The sequence below is a fragment of the Fringilla coelebs genome (assembly GCF_963513975.1).
Source record: "Fringilla coelebs genome assembly, chromosome: 2".
Classification (NCBI taxonomy): domain Eukaryota; kingdom Metazoa; phylum Chordata; class Aves; order Passeriformes; family Fringillidae; genus Fringilla; species Fringilla coelebs.
In genome coordinates, this window is record NC_140029.1 from 20,878,355 (window position 1) to 20,903,632 (window position 25,278).

The window sequence follows — 25,278 nt, forward strand, 5'->3', positions numbered from 1 at the left end:
CATGCACTAAAATATATTGAAGAAATGTAAACTCTCCAGGGTGCCTGGAGAAGAAGAAAATAATCTTAAGGAATTTAGCAGCACAAGCTCACTCATCAGCATACTTATACGTTAGAACAATGTATTTTAAAAACTCACTTTATCAACACCAGCACTTAAAATATAATTCCCCTTTTTGTTCCATTTCAGGGCAAATATTGGACCTTTATGTTGACCTAAGGTGCTTGCAAGGTTACCTGGAATAGAGAACAGGTTATTATTACAATTTCTTTACAAACTGGTCAAATTACAGCTCACTGCTGTTTGATGCTTAAGAACAACTAATGTTTGACTTACCATCTTCTGTCCATATTCTTGCAAAACCATCATATGAGCCTGTAGCCAATAGTGTTCCATCACTCTGTTGGAATATATAAAAATGGCAAAGGTGGTTATGAGATAATATCTGTTCCAACCAACCTTTTTCTTTCTTTTTAAAGGTTTGCTAATTGTGATTTATGATTCTGAGTCCACTCACTGAGACAGATTCTGCTATGATTTGAACTAACGGTTATTACTTCAGACAGCACAGAGGAAATAAAATCCTCTAACATACAGTGCAATAGTAGGCTATACCATCAGATATGAGCTGTTTAATCAAAAAGATTAGAAAAGAAAACAAGATAGAACAAGTTCTGTGGGCTTCTTCCACTTAACAAACAGATACTACTTCTTAGACACGAAGGACCTACAAAACATCAACAGATGACCTAAACCCAGACTAAATCCCAGTTCACTGAAACTCAGGCACCTCTGCTTGAAAGAAGGCCCTAAGCCACATACACTCAGGTGAACACCTCAAATGTTATCCACCACCAAGGAATTGCTTTCCACTTGTCTGAATACAGACTCCCACATGTGCTCACGGGCTCAGTACCATGATGAAAAAATGGATTCATTGGTCCCAATTAGGAGGAAAAAAGCCCATGAATCTGATCATGTCACATGCATTCTGGAAGGAACCTTTCACAGAAGGATATGTCCTGTGCAGCCAGTGAAGCTGGTGTGATTGGGCCAGAATAATTAAAACAGAACTTTGCCATCTGGTAACACTGTTGAAGCAAGATATTTAGTTTTTCAGCACTTCAGAAGCTGGATTAAGAGTGAGATTCATCCCATTTATCTCCAGACATGCAGAAGTTAGGAGTTAGTTCAGGAGTGCCATCTAGTCTCCCTCCATTACTAACAGCATCATGTCCCTGCAACTCTGAAGTGTAACTCATGAACTCGTTTGCCTTAGATTATGCCCAACCCAGTATGAAGGCATGTGTCTCTGTTTCTGCTGACTTTAGGTGAGTCCAGAGGACTAGTTTAAAAGGTTAAACCTACAGGAGATTAATCCTACCCATAGTATCAAAGGGCATGATCTGAATATGACCTCCAGAAATAATCTTTCCTATAACCTTTATGTCATGTGAGTCACATAAACCAGAGAAGAACTAATTCAATACCACCAGTGTGAATATTTCACAGGGAAATATGATTAAAATTGTGGTTCTAAAGAAACAATAAAGGCAGATGGCATTTCTAGCTTGATGAACAGAAAATAAGAAAAAAGTATGAAATAATCCTTTAAAACATATGCCCACTCCAATCCTCCAAAAACACTGACTCAAAGCACTTGTAAATTTAACTCAAATATATAATAGTGTACGGGGGAAAAGATAATAACCTAAGTGAAGCTCACTGTGATGTACACTTCTCTGGACCAGTGATGAGAAGAAAGGTGATAAAGGGAAAAAAGAGAAAAAGAAAAGCTCAGGAACTTAGATATATAGTTTAACCTAATTCGTGGCTGGTAATTCATATTCTTTGGAAAACTCAAAGTAAGTTGGAAGTGCTTTAAGTATTTGAATTAGGAACATTTCCCTACCTCAAGTACTAGTACAATGCAAGTGAAGTACCAATGAAATCTGGAAGGTAAGGAACTACTACAGGAAACACTGGAGGGTTTTGGACAAATTTTCTCCTAACTGTTCTGCAGTCACTGCATGTTTTCCTCATTCAATTTCTCTTTTCTTACTCCTAGATGCATTTTTTTCCAACTATTTTTCTTCACTCTAATATCCACAGGAAACAAGTAATGAACATAAGCTGGAGTTTTATTTGCTTCCTTGACCCACCTCTACTTTCTGTACTACTCACCAACTTCTTTCATTGTGCAAATATAACATACACAGGGGAAAGGTGACTTGTGCAGTGGCCTTATCTTTTACTTTGTGAAGCACCTAGCTCACCTGAAGGACAATACTGCAGTAAAGATTAATCGAAACTTGATCTCTGGCCAGAAACTGAGACTCTACATAACTGCTGAAAATCCTTTCTGGTACTTAATTAATTTGTTTTCCTATGAAAACAAGACTAAAGTGATCACTCTGTCTGTACTAATATCAGCAAAACAGGCAGAATGAAAATTAGCTTGAAGTAATTAAGGTTTCTGCAGGGTCTTGTAAGATTTTTTGGCAACAATTAGAGCTGTCCAAAGCCACTGCCCAGAGACTGGGGATTCTCAACAATACCTGTCTTCTCTGCTCACTTCAGTATTCTTTGTGCATGAGCACAGTATCTAAGATAGGAGGTTTTGCAGGATGAAAGTAAAAAAGGGATCAGGCAAGACAGTTTCATCCAGAAGGTAAGGACAGAATAACTACGCATGCTCCTATCAAGACAAAGAAAATAATGTGAACAATGATTTCATTTTGCTGTGCACAGCATAATTCAAATGAGAGGATCTGGAGTCCAACCTCAGAAAAAGCTTCACTGGTGCTTTTATCTCCTTACATCCCAAAATAAAGTAACTATGAGATGCAAATACATTATTAATGAGGCTTCAGTATTACACAGATTGTTTGTTTAATCTTTGTTCTTAAAGCTAGCTAAGTTTATTTTTACCCATGCTCCTAAAATAGAGATATAAATATATCATTGTTAAGCATGAAGATGGCAACAGTCCTGGAAAACTACAGCATGTAGGAGAAAGTTCAGCCTATTATGAATATTTGAAACAAGAGGTCAGTAGGTTAGGACAGAGCTTCTGGTCACCTCAGATATGAAAGATATGGAGCAGCAACTGTAATTGCCTTGGAAATATATTTAGACAGTTAAAACCATGCACAGTCTTAGAAGTTAGCTTACATTCCAGTCCAATGAAGTCACATCCTTATTGCTGGGGACATCATGTCCTCCTTCTCTTATGCAGTGCCTCAAAACCAGCTGAGTGGAACCGCTGTTGCTGTTTTCGTTGAGATTCCATATCCTGGCCGTTGAGTCTCCGGATCTATAAAGCAATTATGGACATAAGTTGAAAACTCCTCATGTTGACCCAGCAAACAGTGTAAAAGCCTGAATTTCTGTTTTCACTGAGACAACACTACAGCCTTGCAGGAGATGGGATGAACAAGAGCTGCTGGCCTGTGCTGTAACAGGAGCGTCGGACTGCACGGGGCTGCTGGGAACCTTCTGGCTCTGTACAAAACACAGGTGTAAGCCTTTGGTGCTGGAATTAGCAGAAGCTCACCTAGGGGAGGGCTCTATTCTATTGAAGTGTTCCATATTTTGCAAGTAGAAGTTGTTTTGAACCTCCTGAGAATTTTGATGTGTCTTCTGTGCACTGCCCAGAGTAGATCCAACCACCTTTCCTTAAATCGGCTGAATGCACCAGGGCATTACAAGCCTTTAAGAAGTCATTTTTTCTTTCCAACTCTTTCTGTACTCTATGTACTTTTCTAAAAATGTTAAGTCATATGTAAATTATACCTGTCATAATAATTTTGTTTATTCAGGGAAGTTTTAGGTAAAACTTTTACATAAACTCCTGTCTATATTTTGCACTACATACCTAAAGCTGGTGTCACCATAACTGAGTGAGTCTGGGGCAACTTACAGTAACTGTCTGTAGCTTGGTGCTTATATCATGCTGTCTGAAAAAGTGGCAAAATAAGTACTGCCATAATAGAAAAAGACAGAGGCAGCATCAGGATTTTGATCTATTTTATAGACCAATTATTCTCTACAGAGGTGTTTTTAATGCAGGCTGAAACCTTGATTTTGCTTAGAAAAGGTTTTGAGGAGGAGGAGTTTATCATTATCTACTTGTAAAGAATATATTTCTTTTGCATTTGCATAAATCTTTATTCTACTGAAAAATGTCTCTGGAGAGCAAGATATTCCACTTTAAAAGTTTACTGGGATATTTTTTTTTTCACACTCCCTCTCCTTCAGTTTTTGAAACAACAACAACCAAAACCAAGTTTTCTGGACTGCTTGTTTTGTCCAGAAAGCAATTTTCATTTACATGCAGTAAGTAGAAACTTGGAGCAGAGTTAGCAACAATATTTGCAAGAATTCACACAGTGCAGATGAAATTTCATTGTTGATACATCTGATGTGTTAGCTTTTCCTTTTTTTTTTTAAGTAATGACAAAAAACTTCCTTTTCTGCGCACTATCAAGGAGAAAAAGTCTTTCTTCAAAGATCCATTTTGAAGAAATGGATCCACCTGTGACCCCTTTTTGCTTTGATAAGCCATGTTTCACTGAAAAAGAAATCCATCACAAGAGAATGGTAAATCTTCTTTTGGTCTACTAGTAAAGCATTTTAATTATTGATACTAAGAATACCGGGCAAACTTTCAACACTTGACATGTCTTCAAATGCAAATATTGACCAAGCAATTATCAAACTCCATTGATCTCTGTGTATTATTTTACTAACAATTTAGCCTAATTTTACACCAACATTTCAACTGTAAAAGCAAACACCTCTCTGCTTGTATCAGTACCTCTGAGCTCCTCTGGCTTATGGCATGCCTGGGGAATGAGCCCCATCTCCTGTGAACCTTTTGTGCCAAGGTGAGATGTGATGGCTGGCCAGGGTTTTGAACCCAGCTGCTCCTGTAAAGCCATTCTTGAATTTTCAAGACATATCTTTCACATTAGTGATTAAGAAATAATTCAGATCAGGGTAATTTTTGCCACCACACAGCTGTGACTGTAATATGCACCCTTCCTTCTGCAGAGGTCTGGAAAACTGACATTTTTGCGTATGTTGGCTAGAAAATGAAGCAAGTTAATCATGAGACTCAGAAATTAACAAACTTTTTTAACTGTGGTAATTAACAATGATGGGAACATAAGTCTTTAAAGGACTGCTCCATTGGTTAACATGCTAACTAGGAAATTCCTTCAGAGCTGGCTTCTCTCCTATATAAGACTGCAGGACCATCCTGCCTTCATTGTAATAATTCAGTTTGTTATTGGACCCTATGAATAAAGTACTCAGTCACTTGGCTATCAAATACAATATCCTATCTGCTACTTCTAAAGTGTTAAGTTTTGTTTTTCAACAGTTTTATTTAGTCAGTTTTCTGGCAAGGTTTAGGCATTCTTATTTTCCAGTATTTTAATTTTGTTTTTCCCTTTTCTTCTCCCAAAGCTACATAAGCTATTATGTGTCCCTGCAGAGAGGCTTTATAAGCCTACCAGTGTGCAGCAAGGGTATTTGTGTGTCTTCCCTTTTGTTGCTGGGGAAAAAAAAAAAAAAAAGAGTCCAGAGAATGCTCTGGAAAGTATTCTGATTTCTGTTGAATGATTCAGTGAACCCTGCCTTATTAGAGGAGCACAGTTCAAGCACAATTCAGAAAGGTATTTAATCTCCTTTGCCCACAGAAGCATTTCTATCTACATGATAAAGCAGCTCATTCCAACATGCAAGTCACGAACACTTGAGTAATAGGTGTACTCCTCTGCCCTGTGGAAGAGTACTGCCAAATTTTAGGAAGGCTCCTTCTGAAAGGATTTTATTTCATGCTCTCCTGCCCCAGTATGTTCATGAATCAAGGTGGACAAATGTTTGTGGAATTTAATTTGTGACATATAAAATCACCATTCTGTAACTGGGAGGTTGTAAGTGCTGCAGCTGGGTAAAGAATTTTGCAAGATGGTTGTTGAACCTTGGTATTTCTAATCTTCACCTACAAGACTTAAAATCACTGTTATTATGAGATGCAATATTGCTAATGTGTATTTCTACTTCTGGCTCCAACAGGTTAGAGTTTTTATTATTTTATTTTAAGAGATATTATTGAAAGAATTATGGGAAGGAAATTCCTCATTTTTATTTTGACATCTAACATTTCCTAAATAAAGCAGATCTCTTAAACTAAGTGCTTACTCTTCCTAGACAGTTAGTGGAAGGTAGTGTCCTGATTAAGATCTCTGCCCCACTGATTCTACAACATTATTCCCTGCTACAGGTTATTCAAGTCAACCTCCCCTAATAGCTGACCACTTTGCATTCTTGGATTTGATGCCATGAGGAAACCAGTCCAAATAGTCCCCTGCTAACAAGTAAGCACTCAGAGTTAGCAGAATTAATATCTGGCACTGACATTGAGGGGTGGTGTCTGAAATTAACACCCTCAACCTGTAAGTCAAAAAGATTATTCTGAAAGGTAATTTACAGTGGATACTAAACCACTGATATGAGGAGTGCAGTAACCTGAAGTACTATATATATATAAAACCCAGAAACGATGACAGCAGAGAGCCTGGAAACATCGTCTCTTGCTTCCAAGAGACAGCCAGAACTGAAAGATCTCTGACAGCAGCTTTTATAGATAATTATTTTGCTGACTAGGGAGAGCAAAAGGTGCACAGAGTGGTTTGGAAGAGACAAGTCACAGCCTCTCTGTGTGAGAGAGGCTGGCATAGATTAGCTGATAAGCAAAGAAACCTATTGTTGGTTTTGGGACTGAGGCCAGGTCCCTCTGCTTCATGGCTGTGTGAATTACTTGAAGGGCATGGCTGGATGTCACAGAACAGACCACACTCTTGGAAGCAGCAGTGGAACACAAGGACAAAAACATCCCAAGTTCAACTGGAAAAGGTTTTGGAGTTCAAGGCTCTAGCAGCCTTGACATTCACAGTCCATCTATTTCCACGCTGGGAAATTCAAGCACATTCAGAACACTCTGTCTCACCAGACCATGATGACCTGTGCAAGCAAACTGACAGGTTATTCCCTGGCCAGATTCTGGCTTGTTTTAATTAGTAGTCTTGCTTGGGTCTCTGATGCTCTCTCTGAATAATTCCTGAGCATGGCTCGGTGGTTACAATGTCCAGAGACGATTCCCAATGTGCAGTTTGTTTGGCAGGCAGGGCAGTTTGCTAGCACAGACAGCAGCCATTCTGTGCCAGCTGGCCTCAGTGCCCAGGAATATTCCCAGGCACAGTCAGTTTACTAATGTGGATGCAGCTGTAATGGATTTCTGCACTACACAGGGAACGTAGCCATCTGGAATAATTTAAATGTGTCATGAAATTAAAACTTAGATATTGAAAGATAACTAGTGGAAGATATCAGTCTTTGGGTTTATGGCTGGGAATGGCCAAATCTTGAAATTTAACCAAGCACCTATTTTTTTGGTATTTTTTCACCTGTCCAAAACACTCTCTGCAATTATTTGCTTTGGAATGTTGACTTCCTTCATAAAGTGCAGTTAATCATCTCCCATGGCTGTATGCACACACTTCACTCTATTATTATAATGCTTCTGTTCATAACATCTAAGCATTCTTTTCATAGGCATCTGGTGACAGTCATGCCTTTGATAGCATTTACTGGTATTTCTAGTCTCTCCCATCCTCAGCTTTAAGGGTAATGTGTGTGGTGGAGGGGGAAGAGCAGCTGCAGAATATATTTTCTAGCTATTTGATCAGAGAAATTCCTGTCTCTGTTTTATTTTGAAATAGCTGTTTGCAAAGCCCGGAGAGTATATATTACTGTGCTAGCCTTCACACACAGGGAAAACAGCAACTGAGTAGATATGACATTAAATATCAAAATCCCATTCTCTCAGCAGGATAGCCACTAAGTCTGGAAACCAGTGCTCTAGTTTTGGATAATTCATTCTACATTTCTTTTAAACAGCTTGCTTCAGTTTAGGTTCTGAACCTGCATTATTCTTTTAGTTGAGGATTACATCAGGTTGCTGTCTAAACTGCTGCTGCTAGTTTTAAAAAAAATCTATTGCCTGTGTAACAAGGCTTCAGGAAAATACTTTGTCTTTAATTGAACTTCAATTAGTCACTTTATAAACAAAACAAATATGTTATTATTTCCTCTATTTAATAGCTAGGTTTTGAAGTGTATTTTTTAAGATGGGTACAATCAAGCAGATGGGAAACTCAAAGAAAAACACTGACTGGGCAGCACAATATGGCTGTTACAGAATCTAACAATCTGATGCTCACTCATCAGACTAACTGCAGTGCTCTTTTTTTAATCATTACTTTGTAAAAGGCAAATGGAGTTTACCTGTAGATAAAACCTTGCACTGTTATTATACCAGACAAAGGCTTCTTTGTGCAGCGGCATAATCACTCACTCAGCTCTCTTCCTTCAGTTTCACTTTCTTCTGTGCATTCTCTGCCATTTCAGTCACTAAGCTTCACCAGGCACTGGCTGCTTCGTTACCCCCATTCCAGCTGCATCCCTACCTTGCTTCTTACAAGCAGGCTAAAATCTGACCAAGATGCACATGGATCTAAATTATTTGCACTGTCATTGCACTGCTATTAGTCTGACTGAAGCACATGATCGTACTTTGTAACCACACGTGCATTTATGTGCCTCCACAGTCACTAGCAAAGCTCATTACAAAAGGCCTATTACACTGAAGGGTAAAGCTTAATGGAATGGCAAGTGAGAGGGTATTCCTTGGGCTCACATATCTGACTAACAGTTCTGATTATCATGCTCCAGGTTTACCTGAAGCTACAGGTTTACCTGTAAGGTATCACAATCCAGGGATCCATCCACCAATGCTTAGCACCCCGAGGCAAAGTTAAACACACACTGCAACACATTCTGGTTTATGAAATGCTCCACCATTTAAATTATGCACACTAGGACTGTGCACCATGGATCCCAGGGACGCAGTCCACTGTGGCATGCACTGACTTCCTTAAAATTGATTAATGAAGATGATAGTACCACAGATGCTGAAAGTGCTATCAGACCTAGATATTCCAGAGAAAAAGCATACTCAGCAGGATTCTGGTTCCAAAAATCTCAGTCTGTTGTCTGACATTAATTTTCTGAAACTGCTATCCTCACTCTCTTGGAGATCTCTGCTATTCATCCACATGGAATTTATTTTATTTTTCTTTTCTATTTATACTGTAATTCCTTCTTTTCATGTACTAAGTGAAGTAAGTAAGAAGACTATTCTGATAATCTTGCAAAAAAGCTAGGAATAAAATAAGGACTCTCCTCTTCCTTGTGAGGAAAGTACCCTAATACTGCTAAGTAACTCTGAGTGATTTACCTCCTCAAACTATGATCAGCTTTACTCCATGTTCCCAGTTAGATTTCTTAAATCTAGTCTTCATGTTAAGGTTTAAGTTTAAGCATGAACACAGGTTCCACCAGTGCCTGCATACAGCTCCTGGGGTATGTTTACAAACATGATTTTGTTTGAATCAAAAGTGCTTTTGTAAGTCAGTCTCCTGATCATCCCACCTAGGATGCTCTGGTGGTCAATGCAGAGCAGTCCTGCAGAGGATAAACTGGACTCCCTTCCAATGACACTAAACCACAACATTCCCCTAAACCACTGCTCACTGTTCAGCTCACTGAACAAATTTAGTCCAGTCTGAAGCACCCCCATCTCCATACTTTTGAAAAAAGCTGGTGGATGCCAACGACTTTCTGAGACCCTAGTGTGAGTCAATAACTGAGAGCAGTAGGTTACATGATCTCCAAATATTCTGAGAAATTATCCAGAATTATTAAAAAAATAGTTCTAAAAATTTGTGTGCATTTAGGGCCACAGAATTCACATCTTATATGTACAAATTCTTCATATTTGTCATCACCTTATAACTATTTAGCAGTTATACAGGTATGGTACTGCTGAAAAAAACACTGCTGCAGGCTGATCAAACAGCCTGGAGAATACTCATTCACATCCCAAATACACTTGCAAGTTCTTGCACCTCTAAATATTCTCTAACTGCAGGAGCTGGTTTGAGTCACATGTCTTACCCAGATGCTAGCAGGTCACTGACAGGGTTCCAGGCACAGATGAACACTTCTGATTCATGGCCCCGAAGGACTGTTGCTTTGTTAGGAGGAATTTCAACATCCCCGTCAATTTCCATTGGCTTTGAATGATTATCTGTAAGGAGATATATCAGAATAAACAGTTCACAAGATGCAGTTAGGTCTGTTTTAAAGTCATGCTAGCTATCCAAGGCCTGAAGCTTACAGCAGCATATACACCAAAATTAATACTCTGTGCTGTGCCACTGACAATATTACCCTGTTTGCTTCTCTCTGGCTATTCAAATTTATGACATTTCTGCAAAATGTAGAGCTTTCCAAAACATTTTGTATAAATCTACATAGCTTTTCATCCCCCAAATACTCAGTTTAGTGTATTTGTTTTTGAAGTTGACCTCATTAAAAATGACTTACAGATTTATTAAAATAATTTAAAAAAATAACAGTAAGCATTTATATTTTCTTACAAAGTCTCCTATAAGTAATATCTGTGCTACTCGCAGACAAAAAATATATTGAGGAGGGGCTTCATTCCTGGAGCACATCAGAGGAATGGTGAATGATCACCTTCTCAAGGATATCATAATACATACAAAGGTACCAAATGTGTCACAGATGTACTTAACCTGCATGCTGTAACTCTGCAGTTCTTTAGACTCATTGCTTTTATAAACTTCCTGTATTGTCTTAAGCAAGATAAAGTGGATTTATAATTATGAATTTCTCTTAGTAACAACAATTAATTCCAACTTGCATCATGAATCATGTTTTTACTTCAGACTTTCTCTGCTTCTGTATAAATCTTCCTCATTAAGCTCTAGCTACACTTCCTGGCAGCATTACAAGATTATTATTCTCTGCAAACAAGACACCATCCAAGGACAGGTGACACACTGAAACAGCAGACACCAGATGCTACTCTACACACAAGTGGGGCCCATTTTGCAGAAAGAAAATCCAATAGCAAGTAGCTGGCAACCTCCTGTTACCTAACCAATACTTTGGCCAGCTGACCAGCTCTGACTGATCAAAATGCAAGTTCTCCTTCTGGGTTAAGTCTTTCAGTTAGTCATTCTTCACTCACATATGAAGATCCATAGGTTTTCAAGTAGAATAATTATGCTCCCTTACTGCTGCATGTTTATGGCATTTAAAATCAGCCATCTGTCCTGATATTTCAGCTCTGCTAAGCTATTGCCCATCAGCTGGTGAAACATACCATGACACTGCACAAGTGCCATTGGGAGGAAGATCTCCAGATTTCTACCCTTACCTGGGCTTTCACACACCTGGCTGTCAGGCACTTGGCTCTGCCTAACTTATGCTGAGTCACACAAATAGCACTTCTCATTGTGTATTTGGTTAGCACCCTAAAACTATGCTTAGCACCCTAAAACTATGTGCCACATCTACGCTACAGATGGAATGGAATCTACATGAGTTACACAGAATCAAGTATTAAAATCAGCAAACAATTAACAGTAGTTTGACAGCTTATTTCTAAATAAAAATATCTATATTTTTGACTAAACTTAATACCTACGGACTTGCTGTATAAACACTGGAAATGCCTATTTGTAAAATCTATACCTATGCTGAGTCCCTATGTTAAGCACTGTCCTTGACAATTCCCTATGTGTATGAGTACTAATTGGAAAACTGTTGAGATATACCAATACTCAAGATTTAGCCTGACACCAGCAGCTGGGATCTTTGATGTTCCAAGCAGTCAGGCACTGAAGTGTGAGGCACTATTAAAACCCACCAGAAGGTACAAGCCTAGAACTCACAATCCTCTACTGCTCAGCACAGCACAGATTCACCATGCTTAAAGCATATTTTCATGAGAAAAACAGCAGCATGACAATGGCTATGCATTCATCTGTGTCCTCTTCACAGTGTGAGCTGGAAGCTGGGGGTAAATCAAGAAGATCTTTCAAGCACTTTAATTTGAAAAATTTAAATGAGATGCCATGCTTACGACATAGGATCCTACTGTTACCTGCCTGGCTCTAAGGGCAGGGCTGCTTTTTGCTCTCGATTAAAACCAAATGACAGCTGGGGAGCAGCAACTCCAAAGTCCCAGAGTCAAGAGTTGCTATCAGAGCAAAGCCATCTGATACCCAGGAATATTTTTCGTTTGTATATGGTCAGATGGAAAAACCTAGACACACACTTTGAATGCTATTAAGTGCTGTGAAAAAACCCCCACGAATAGTCATGCTGTGAAAAAGAAACCTTGATTAGCTGATACCTGGATTAGTACATGCAAGACCAACTGGCCTCTGGGAGCAATGAAATACCTGCAGAAGTATTTTGTATTGTATCTTCCAGTAATGATTTTTACAGAACAGTTTTGGTGGTTTATGAGAAAAGAGAGGGAAGGATGAGAAACCTTTCAAAAATAATTTGTCACTGTTCACATTTTATGTGTTTTCTTCCTACTTGCATCAGTAGTCAGGAACATTCATATTTAGATTGTTACTGTTCAGCACTGAACTTAAAATACCCCATTGAACAAACAGGACAGTTCATGCCTCTGTGATACTGCCTCAGGCTCTTACCAGATTCACACAGACACTTGCAGTGTATGACTGATACGATTATGGCAACAACAAAAAACTGCAGAAACCCCTGAGCACAAACGGGCACCCTCTCAAGAGTGACTAGTTCCTTACCCAGCACAAGCTCTTGGGAGCCCTGCTCTCACCTGGAAATTGGCTTTCCTATAGATGCAGCTACAATGTGTGCATGGGGAATGAGAATGAATAGGTGAGAGGCAGCAACCGTCAAGAACAGGTTTCTTTTGTTCTAAAGTACCTTCCAAGCAGAAAGCTTTCCCTTAAGATCTTATTTGCACAAAATTGCCCTGGGGGGGGTTCTCTTAAAGAGAAGGCATTTCTACTAACTGCAGCAGAGCCTCAGGTGAAAAACCTAAGTCTGCAGGTCACACAGGGAAGGACTGTCCAAATGTTAACACAAAACATTTTCTAAAGGGCAGGGGATTTTTGGTTATAGTCTACATTATAATTCTTTTCCTCAAATGTATAAAAAAATCCCAAATGACTGGAAATTAGAAGTCATATTACCCCAAAGTATTAAGATTGAGGGTTTTTTCTAGTGTAAAAAGAAAAATTCTAACACACTGGTTACTATTTCCTCCAAAACAAAAAAACCCCAGATATTTTTAAGATCTTATGAGTGCTAACCTTGTCTTTTCTCAGGAAATAAATTTTTAATTTTTTTTTAAACTTAAATATTTAAGAGGCCTTTCATTAAAGTTGTTCTTTATGGCTGTAGTTTTAATAAAGGAACAGGGCTTAGTCCTCTTTCCAGAGCTTTATTTTTTATAAACCTAAGCCAATCCTTGCAAATGTAATGAAACAAATTACACTAGAAGCATTTGTGTTGGAAAACAATCCAAACTTTGGCTCTATTTCTACATGCTGACTTTTAGGTTTTCCTGTAACATTTGAAGTGACTTAAAACTGAGAACATTACTTGGGAAGCAACAAGACAAGGCAGTGACTTTTTTATGCAGTATTTTAATCTGCACCTCAAACTATTGTTATTGTTTTCTGTCTCCTCTCTTTCTTAAATCTATCATATTGTATTGGTAATGCCACATGCAAAAACTTATAATATTAAATATCTGAAAACCTTTTTGGAAAGACTTAAGAGTGTCAGGGAGAACTCCATGCCGGAATAAATGCAAACTAGGTAATTTCTCAAAGAAATCTCTTCCTCCCGCTCCACCCATTCCACCTTTTTGGAAAGCCTGGTATTTGGGTGACTTCCAGGTTATGACTAAGGACTAGCACATTATTTAAACCTGTGCCAATCTATGCCAGGTCTGTGGAATACAACAACAGTAAAAATTAAGGTTTGGGAAGTTTCTCACAGCTTTCATATCAGCAGTCTTTTCTACTCATGATTATTTCTTTCTCCCAGGAAAGGACCTTCTCAACATTCCAAGAAAAGGTCCGTGGCTGTTTGTGAAAATCCCTCTATTAAAAATAGCTGGGAGAATTATTATTTTTTTAATTAGAAAATGTCAGATTTGAGACATCAAAGCTTACAGTGTGGCTATAAACATGAACTGATCTTTAAGGCCTTCCTTTTGTTAATACAATAATAGGTATATTTCTTTGGATCAGAAGGAAATACATCTGAATGGTTCTCTTGTAGTGATGAACCGATGATCAATTTTCCACCTTAAGAATTTGCTTTTTTCTGGCCCTGAGACAGTGAGACATTCCCTAAAATTTTCACGTCAGCTGAAGACGTGTCAACAAACAAGATGTCAGCACTTGATACATTCAACAGTACTTTAATTTCAGTTTGTACCCCTTCACATATGAAATAATTAAGTTTCAAAGCAGAAGGTTAGTTGAAAGTAAAACATATGCAATCCATAGTCTAAGAACAGATTAACAGTTTTAAAATGTTCAGATCTTTTTTACATTTGCTTTCTCAAATAAAAATGCTATTTAAATAACTGCAGTTTTACTGGGGGGAAACTAACCTGTCTAACTGGAATTCTTGGAAGGAAAACCTGTTTGAAAGTGTTTTTCTCACTGACCCACAGAGGAATCTATTCAGATCAAAGAGAAGGTGGAGACTGATAAAGGTATCTACATTGCAGAACTAATAAAATCTGCTACATGACTACAGTCCTGACCTTGTCTAAGCCAAAGAACTCCTAGGACTTCTACAAAACCTGCCATGCATGTTCCTCTAGAGTTTTCCTCTAAGATAACTGGGCAGTTAGGGCTGGTTTCAGAAGTCAGACAGTATGAAATGGGCCTTGCACACAGAAACCAGAACCAGTAATCCCCACAGTGGGGTTACACAAGCAGGTAGGTCCCACTCTATGTTGGAAATGTCTGACTTTGGGTGACTAATAAATAAGTTCAGCCTCCCTTAGTCACCCATGAACAAAGGTGAATTTGGTGCTCTTGAGAAGCGACTGCTCCCAAAGCCTAAGGAAATCTCAGGAAGGTGGGACCTTGAATTGGATACTTGCAGTGGACTGTATGAATAAGCACATGCTATTAAATAAAAGGCCGAGGAATAATTTTGCTCTGTGTCTTCAAGACAGGTTGGTGGCATCCAAGCTGTTTGCTGGGAAGGGTCCTTGGCACATGTGCTTGGCAATGCTGATCAGCAATGGATACTTGGTGTAGCCCAAACTAAATGACCATGACAGCAAGGCTAAGGATGCTCCTGTGCTTGGCCTCACCCTACAAAAATGGAAGCTGGAACATGCCAAACTGGGCCAAGGACCATGCCAAGGCTACGGATAATCACAGGACAGCTACTGCACAAGGCTATGCACACAACAATTACACAGCCAGGGCTTGTAGATCTCTTGGAGGTTAGCATGACTCTTGTTTTCTTTCTTTCAGGGAATTTTCTCCCATATATTGCTAAGGGACAATAACAACAGGTACTTAAGAGAGACAAAAGCAGTTGCCACAGTAGAGGGGAAGGGTGTGGCTGGCTACTCTATTAGGTGAGTGGTTTCTCTTGGAGGGGTAGAGATAGTGGGAGATTTGGGCTGGGGGAAGGGGCTGAGTGCAGCTCCTCACTCTCTCTCATTGATCTGCATCAAGGGGAAACAGGCTGCCATCTCTGTGGGGAGAATTCACCACCACTGTGAGGCTCCATCTCCTGCTGTCTTCTCCAACGCTTGCTGCTTCCAAGGTTCCTGTTACAGCTCATTTTGCTCTCCACAGAGGCACGGGACCTACTGCTCCTGTGGGTTTGTAAAGCAGGCCCCTTTTCCCATCCATCCGCCGGCTGAGCTGCCATTACCGTGTGACCAGGCGGCTGAGCCCGCGCCACAGCGCCCCCTGCAGCCGCGGAGGAGCCATCCCACTGCCCTGCCCGGCCGGGAGCCAGCAGCGCCCCCGCCGGCTGGGACCGGAACTGCACCAACGGGGAAAGTGCTGCGGCTGAGAGACGGCTGGCACTGGGTATGGGGCTCTGTCTGTTGCTGCTGCTGCTGTGGTTGTTTGTTAGCCTAGTTATACATATACATACCAGTAAAGAACTGTTATTCCTTTTCTCATATCTTTGACTGAAAGTTTCTTAGTTTCAAAGTCATAATAATTTGGGGATCACATTCTCCATTCCAAGGGAGGTTCCTGCCTCCCTTGGCAGACACCTGTCTTTCAAACCAAGACAAGGTCCCAGCCTCTCAACCCATCTCTCTCCTAGCCTGGCCAAAATGACAAGCTTTGGCTACAGCCCAGTTTTTATCCAATATCTAAAAGGATCTAGAAGGCTAATAGCAAAGTCTGGGTAGCCTGCTCCAACGAGAGAGCATACAGCTCCACCTCTTGATTTTGTCTTCAACTTGCAATTCTGAACATATCTGAAGTTTTCAGATTGTTAGAGACAGGTAAAACGCAGCCCTTTAGAAATGCCCCACCCTCCTGGAATGACTGCCCTTAGTTCTACCATCATGCAGAAAGCACACCTTACACCCCACCCCGCAACTAAGGACAAGAATATTATGGAAACACGAACTGCCCAGCGGTGGCAGGCAGCATGCTGGCTTACTTATTGCATGTGCCCCGTTCTCCTCTCCATTCACAGTGGCTTCTCCGTTCTTTGGTGTGTTCTGCTGGGAAACAGCAGTCGTCGTGGCTCCCGCTGTGGCCGCCGTGGCTGCCGCCGCTGCGGCGGCGCTGGCCTGTTGCTGCGCGAGCTTCTCTCGGAAGGCTTGCTGCCGGGTCTGGACGACATCGGGCATCACCGCGTCTATCAGAGACAGGGACTCTATTGGCCTGCCATCAAATACTGTACCATCCTGCAGGGAAAATGAGCAGAAGGGAAATCCCAGGTTTAGGGATCGTCACCACTCAGGCGGCAAAGAATTGCAAAATGAGGCTGTGTGAAGATAGTACACTTTGACTGAAACAATAGGGCCACAGGACTATGGACTGCCTCTCTCTCAGATCTGAGTGGCACTCACGGTCCACTCAGAAATCTGATCAGTCAATAAGTAATTTGGTGGAATTTTATAGGAAGTTCTACCATATAAATGCTTTATAGATGCAAAAGGAGTTAAGCTGTGTTAAAAAATACCTCTGACCAATGACAAGAAGTTTCACTTTGTTTTCTGTTTGAAAAAACAGTCATGGCTAAAGCCATGATAAAGGCAAACAGACTTTGGTTAAACTGTTTGTTTCCTACATTTGCAGAAGCATAGGAATGGAATGGAAGCAGATGATGTATAATGAATCTCAGCCAAAGCATGATGTATGCATAAAGTCAGTGGTTTCTTAAGCAGGGTTTTTCAACCCAGCACCACCAGCTGTACCTGATCATACAAGACAGCCTTACCATTATTTTTCTTTTATTCCACTATATTATTCATAATAGTTATGACTTTCATTTTGATTTCTGTAAATTATACTTCAGCTTCAACAACCAATTAAGTAAACTTTTAGGGGCTGCTGAAGACTTAATACAGACTATATTGACTTAGCTTTTCTTCACTTTCACTTTCCTATTATCTTAAATACAGGGGAAAGATTTTAGTAGTTTTTGTAAAGTGCAATTTTGCCAATCTTCTGCAAACTCCCTTCAATTCTTTGAAATAATAATGATCTGGTGGTGAAAGATTTGCCCTTGAGAAAGAGCAAGTAAGAATAGGATACAGATAGATAATGTAGTTGATAAACAATATAATCTTCCATAGGTGAGAACAATTAATATAGAAAAATAGCTGCTTGCCTGACTGGTATGTTTCTGCTGACCTTGTTGTTGCACTACCACTTATAATTACGATATTAAGATAATACATATTTGTTTCCTCATGGGGAAGAAAAAGGAGGAGACAGTCATTAGAGAAAAAACCATAACCTCTTTCTCTTTGACATTTTTTAATGTGTCTGCCAAAATTTATTTGAATCTTGACTCAAACTCTTGCTACGCAACAAACAAAATGTTTGCCAACAGATCCTGACATCTTACATTTTCATCTGTAAATATGTTCACTGGACTATTTACATGACTGCCCTTTAATCAATCACAAACAATAATTTTATACACACTAGTTCATAGACTCACTGATTACCTGTCACTCTTAAGTGATATACATAGAAAAGTAACACACAGGGAAGCCTCTATGGTAGCGCTTCCTGGGATTCAGATGTAGCATGAATGGCCTTTGCTTTGCTGCAATACACTTAACTGTATTAGAACAGGACGATAGAATGGGTTGGAAAGGACCTTAAAGGTCATACAGCTCCAACACCCCTGTTATGGGCAAAAACACCTTCCACTAGATCATGCTCAGGGCCCCGTTCAACCTGACTCTAACCACGATGATAGAGCAACATAAATCTTAATGGTGACAACAGGCATATTTTCAGATCATTCTCTCATTTTAGGGAAAGTCTTGAAGCTGGGTAAGTGCAGGCCCCTACAACCTGACCTAAGTAATTCAGAGCTAGAACCTTCTTACTGTGTAGCTCCAGTTTCAGGCACGGGGCAAAATGTTAAGTAGCAGCAAATTGAGACAGCTTCCTAACACTGGTTTGTTATTACAACTGCATCAAAGTGCAGCTTGGCATGAATGTCAAATGTTATTGCCCCATTTACAAAATAACCCATATACAAATCTTATACATGGTATTGAGTCACAAGAAAAAAAACCACACAGAATGTCTGAATAAAACTGAAAGAGTTTCCAAACTGCACACTGCAAACAACACAGCCTTTTCTCTATTTTATATTCCTTTGTTCTCACCCATGCTGTGCACATGCTATATTCAGGTATAGAGGAAAAAGCAGTAGCTTCTCTGTATTAATACTTATTACAGATGTTTGTCCATCAGAAATATCTATCATAAAAATCTTGTAATGCAGCACTTGCTTATCTGTCACGCTTCATTCTCTCTCAAAGCACCACGTCTTTAAGGTTGGCAGGGCAAAACCACTGGCTTTTCCCACATCCCTTCTTTGTTCCCACTGGCAGCTCAAGGAGAACAGAGACAGTCTGTGGCTGTTCATACAATACCTACAGAAAACCTGCATCTCAGCCACATTGAGAATTTACATGCAACTGTTTCACCATGAACATGATGCCTCATCTCATATGATCTAGGCCAAAGTCACTGAAATCACTGTCCAGCAACCTCTGTGGATTTTTGATCAGGCTTCTCATGGCTTGTGAACAGTGCTGCCTCCTAGGAGGTGTCAGGCAGTGAAGTTTTAACCTATGCTGCAGGTTTTTCCTGCCAAATTCTCCTATGACCTTGAAAATGCAAGGCTGTAAGCACAGTCACTTTTTCTGGTTTGCTGCAAGAACCTGAACACCCTGGATTTGGTGGGGCCAGGGTAGCAGAAACAGCACGAAAACACCAGGTAAGCAGCGCAGAGCACGCCTCCCTGCTGAAAAACCAGAAACATGTCTCCACCTCAGAGCTTTCTGGCTTTCTGCTGGGATGGGGCAAACTACAAGGAATAAAATTCAACCGGGAGAAGCTGGGCAGTGGCTCCTGCTGGGGCTGCTGCTCGGCACGTCCCAGCGTGTGGCGGTGGCAGCAGTGACAGCGGTGGCAGTGGTGGCAGCAGTGGCACTTACTTCATTGATGCTGATCTCGGCCTCCACATACTGGAGCCCCTTCTGGAGGATGGAGATGAGTGCGGCAGGTGGCACTAGTGTTCCGTTGATGTTGGACTGGCTGATGTGGCTCTCGATACCGAAGGTAAAGGCCGAGTGGGAGAAACCTGAGAGCAGGAAAAGGAAGCCATGATATGAAATCTAAATGCACCAGTCAGATACACCTTCACGGTCTAAAAATAATTCTGCCTTGAGATCTAAGAGACGCTGCCGTGTAAGCAGAAGGGTGTGGGCAGGCTGCTCGGAGCTGGAGAGGTCAACCTGAGCCACCCCCAGTGCCCATCCCCCCCTCCCTCCCTCCCCCACACACAGGGGAAGCCACGTAGAAATGGAAATGCATGCAGAGAAAAATAACTGCACTAACCGAAACAAAACCTCCCAAAACACGTAAACACCAGCAATCGCCACAAGGGCAGGTCCAGCTAAAAAACGTGCCACAAATATCCATTTCCCTTGCTGAATTTCAGTGCTGGGTGTTTGTGGAAGCTGCACACTTAAATCCCTACCAGCATGCAAGTTGTATAAAATGAAGGCATAGATGCAGCTGACACAGAGAAGCCATTCCCTTATACCAGGGGAAAGATTTCAAATCCTCTGCTCATTTATTGCTTAGTACAATTTGATGGGCAGAGCACTGCCGTTAAAATGTGAAACTACAGAAAGGCCACCCCTGTAAACCTATTTTCTGTATGTGAACAGCAACAGCAAAAGTAATTAACTGGGATCTGCCACATAGCAGATGACAAGCTGAGGTGGCCTGTACTTCAGCCAGAAGTCTTTCTCTTCCCTGTTTCATTTTTGTCATTGTCTGCGTAAGTAAGTGGCAACAAAGGCGACAGCACTGAAAATTAAAGAATTTTGGCAGACAAATTTTAAAGAGTGCTGCCTTAAATTCTGGCTGAAGCTGCTCAGAACTGTTGCTGGGTATGGAGGCGAGCGCTGCAGAGAGACTGTACAGAGGGGCAGCTGTGGGAGGGGGGAGGGGGAACAGGATGTAGATATAACTGTAGGGACCCATTTATCACCACACTGTCTCCAGAGCATTAATCTAACATTAAAAGCCTTGGGGAAACCACCCATGCACTGTCTCAAACAGGAAGAGCTCTCATCATCTCCACCAACTAGACGAGAAAAAACAACAAACAACAAACCCCCCCAAAAAAGAAAAAGAAAGCAGCTTTCAAATGAAAATACTTCCGTTAAATATAGCTGTGCCTCTTCCCCTTGTCAACGCCAGTTTCATTTATAGTTTTGTCCGTTAAGGGATTTCCCCTATATCACTGCAATGTCCAATTGTGTGCAGGCTGGGGATGTGATTTTGGGCTCGCTCGACAGTAGTGCTTTCTTCCTCTCTTTTCAAGATGCTTTTCCCAGCCAGCTCAATTATTAACACAGATAGCTAGCAAAAACAAGCTGAGAAACAGAATGCCTCCCACATTTGAAACCAAGGTATGTATTTCTCTGATTCTCCCCCTCCCCCTACGCATTTTATTTTGCTGCTGCTTTTCTCTTTTTCCTGCTAACAGCTTCCACTCTCTCCCCTCCCACCCTAATTTCCCTTCCTGGCGCTCTCCCAGTTTTGGGGGATGCTTGGGATCCTCTGGACACTTTTTAGGAAATAGCAGGTCCACCTATGAACAGAATTCCATAGGATCACAAGGCATTAAAAGAAGGACAGATAAAAAACCCCCACTGAAAAACTGCAGTATCATTTATGTAATCCCTAGGCCAATTCCTTATTCTGTATTGCTCTTTATGTCCTGGTCTAGTTTATGAGCTGCTGGACCTCCAGCTGTGAAATAGACCGTAAGATCTGCAGGGCAGTGTTTTTCCCTGGTTATTAGTTTTGTAGGACATCTAAGCACATTACTGGGAACCACAATGAGGAAGAAATCAAGCACTGAGCATACACACCCTGCACCTGAGAGGTCTAGAGCCTAATCACTGAACACTGAAACCTCCATGGCTATCTATAAATACATGGCATAAAACCAACCAGAATTAGAGAATCAGAGTCCTCTTAATTTATGTGTATTTGAGTTAATCAACAATGGTAACACAATTTTCTTAAAACAGAATGAATGTAAAAATACATGACAGATAAATTGGTAAATCTACGCAGGAATGAGAAAATTGAGCTGCTGTCCAAGAGCACTAAAGATGACTGTTAAAATACCCAGCAGCTAGTTTGCAAGCCAACAGCTCAGAAGATTGTAACATGGTCTCTGACTGAAACAACAGGTGGATGGCATAAAAATGGCAACCAACAAACATGGAGGGAAAGAGTAAAAAAGTGGAAAACCATGACTGTGGATCTGTGGCAGACATAAATCTTAAGTATGACATTTTACATCTCATTATCGCATTTTGTATCTTACAGACTTTTTAGCTGGCTGCTGGCATATCTCAAGCCCCATCTTTACCAGGTGACACATGACTGTGCACACAGCTAAACCTCTTTGTTCAGTCCTGATCCCCAGAGAGCAACACAACTCACCTCACAGCATGTGAGAGAAGAAACTTTTCAGTACAAAACTCAGTTGTGTTTCTGCAATGAAACATGTTATTTTACTCTTTCTCTGGATGCTGAGAAACTATTACCAAAGCACCTGTTAGATGAGGAAACACAAAACTCCTGGTACACTGTCACTGAGCAGCAATCTCACTCACACACCTTCAGCAGCTGTGAGAAACTTTCCTAAGATTTTATCAGACAAGATCCGATTAACAAAAATCAATGGCACAAAACTATTTAAGTGGGTGCTGCTGGACATAGTGCTCCTCACATCTCTTGAAAAAAAATGCACCCAATACAATTGTAGTTAAAAAAAAACCAAAACAAAAAACCAACAGAAATATGCCAACCAGTCCTCCAACAGATAGCTAATTCCCTCCTGATTTCTTGTATTACCACAGCAGTTATATAAGGCTCATTTGAAAATAAAGGGTTTTAAAACCACCTCACACAGTCAACAAAATCCTCAATGAAGCTGCACCTGCATCAGGTTTCTGATAACACTGAAGAATCACCCGAGCTTTACTTTTATAGTTACCAGATATCATCAGTTCTCTTCAGGGCTCTGCACTGAACTACATTAAATTACACAGCAAAGCTGCAGCTCCACAGTTTAGTCTTACGAAAAGGTGATTTCTATTAAACAAAGGCAATTTTTAAAAAATGTTAGCTTGTTAACCTGGCTCGCCTTCTAAGATCATGAAGGGGACACAAAGCCAAGAGACCAGCACCACCCCCACTCCCAGTCTGCCAAGGCAGCTGGGGAGCGTGAGCAGAGACAGAAGGTGCTCTGCAAGCGGGGATCTGAAGGAAGGATGTGGTGGGGGTGACATGAAATTACAGTAGACAAACTGAAAATGCCGTGGCAGCAGTGAAATGAATGAAAGTTGCAAATCCGTGTCTGTGTGCATTCCTTCTCATAAATTCTGTCACTGGTGACTGCAATAATCACTCTACAAAACAATAATTTCTGTTCAAATAGCAGCAGTATACAAAATCTTAGTGCAATATACCCTTTGAAGACACATGCACTGAGACTTTGAGCTTTTAAGGTTCAAAGCATCAACACAAAGGGCTGAAGAGGAGAAAGTATTGTCACACAGGTTTCATAGCAGTGAACCAGTTACTATTGCTGTGACATGACCAGTGCCCTAAACGGCATCATTCAGCACACTTGAGAGAATGGCTTCCAGGTTTTTTCTGCCTCAAGAAAAATGGGAAAACAGAAACCATCAAGCTATGCATAATCTGTAAACACATTATCATAAATGAAAAATATACCCATATGAACAGTGCCAAAAAAATTCTTGTGCAGAAAAAATTCATCTTGGGATGATCTTGGTATGAATGGAGGTGACTTATCAACTGTGAAATAGCTGGACTTGAAGTATTTCACAGAGCATAAAAGCAGAGAAGAAATAATGAATGTAGAAAACAATTACTTAAATGACCCCCCAATCTCAAAAATTATTACACAAGTCAGAAACAGACTTGGAAACTGACTGAAATTCCTAATTGAGAGATTCCCACACTTTTTTTGTACTGACAGTGGTAACAGGTCCTGGTTCTGTGCTATATCTTTTCCCACACTGAGGTGTCTGTATATACTCTCAGTGGTACATACACAGCCGTTTGGGAATTCTTGCCCTAGGCAGTGCCAAAAAATGCATATGTAGGACTGTGTTTTGCAAAATTTCACTGATAGGTTTTGCTATAACTGCAAAAACGGAGATGATGGAGGGTTTTTCATTTGGCTGTTCCTTTTTCAGTTAAAAATGGCTTCCCTTTGAAGCTAGATTTGTCATTGATCATAAAATGACAAGGTTTTATTTAATGAACATAATGATGCTTGTTGCATGCTTGTTTGATCTGAAGGCTACATAGTTTTAATTGTTTACAATATGCCTGGCTCACATCAGAAATGCCTGTCAAACGTAGGTGTAGAAAAGGCAACTGGGGAGCCACACAGCCCAGGGAATGACTTTTCTTCTCCACTGATGTGTCTCATCTCTTCTAGGAGCAAAGCATTATGCCTCCTTTCAGACTCACACCTGGGGTGATGCTGAGTATTCCCCATGCTGGCTCATTTGGCACTCACAGCTCCAGCAAAAATTGACATCTACCAAGTGTTCCTTTAATTTCCCAATCTCTTTAGCACCACAAAAAGCTTGTCTTTGTAAAACTGCAACCTTGAATTGTAGCAGCTACAGTACCTACTGCTGTATTTGTACAGGTGAGGGGAAAGACAAAGAGGGGTCTGTGGAAGCAAAGACCTTTGAACTGTTTCAGTTCTTACTGGTTACTGGGGAGTTAGTTTGGGGATGCCCTGATAAGCAATAGAGAAATGATCTGTTCAATACAGTTTTCTGTTTGTGAGCTAACTGGACTTAGTTTTTTCTGGTTAACCTAAATAGTTTGCTGTACAAATAATTTTTAAAACCCAGGTGTTTTTCAGTTATTTGCAATTTGGTTCAATTACTCACATTGTAAGATCCTTCACTGAAACCTTAGCTACTGTACAATGAAACAGAGTATAGAGAATTATGAAAATCAAACTGCCTTTTTCATACACTTTGGGCATCTTGATGATAAACAGCCTCTATCTCCACACTGTAACAACACAAGTAACAAGTCACTCCTACAAATCTTTGTATAACTAATGCCCAGTGTGGCCCTCTTTTCTGGAAAATAGTGACATTTCATATGGAGATCTGTGTCATTTCCTTCAATAAATTTTCCTATTTCTTTAACTCAAGCAGTCCAGACTGAGGTTTGCATATACAGAGATCTTGACTTCAATTTCTGGAAATCTCTAAATTAGTGATGTTATTACTTTAAAAGAAAGAGAGAAGAAAAACAAAGGGAATGAACTATCTGACAATCCCTTTTTTTTCTCCAACAATTTAACCATCTCCACATGGAAATAACCAGCACTTCTTGCCTAATTGATTGCTCTGCCATTGTGTAGTCTTTCTTTTTTGAAATTTCCAATACAAGCTCGTCCAATCCTCACCTCTGA

General features: G+C 40.4%; 1 protein-coding gene across 3 annotated transcripts in view; it reads right to left on the minus strand.

Annotated features, from left to right (window-relative positions):
* Positions 1 to 25,278, minus strand: part of TBL1X (transducin beta like 1 X-linked) — a 202,593-nt gene that overhangs the window by 16,717 nt on the left and 160,598 nt on the right. For all 3 annotated transcript variants that reach the window (XM_084201207.1, XM_084201205.1, XM_084201206.1), the window contains 6 exons: positions 19,706 to 19,851; positions 16,672 to 16,921; positions 10,087 to 10,219; positions 3,175 to 3,316; positions 337 to 400; positions 139 to 236 (listed from right to left, as the gene is read on the minus strand). In XM_084201207.1, coding sequence (XP_084057333.1) covers positions 139 to 236; positions 337 to 400; positions 3,175 to 3,316; positions 10,087 to 10,219; positions 16,672 to 16,921; positions 19,706 to 19,851 — 833 coding nt within the window. The remainder of the gene's footprint in view (positions 1 to 138; positions 237 to 336; positions 401 to 3,174; positions 3,317 to 10,086; positions 10,220 to 16,671; positions 16,922 to 19,705; positions 19,852 to 25,278) is intronic.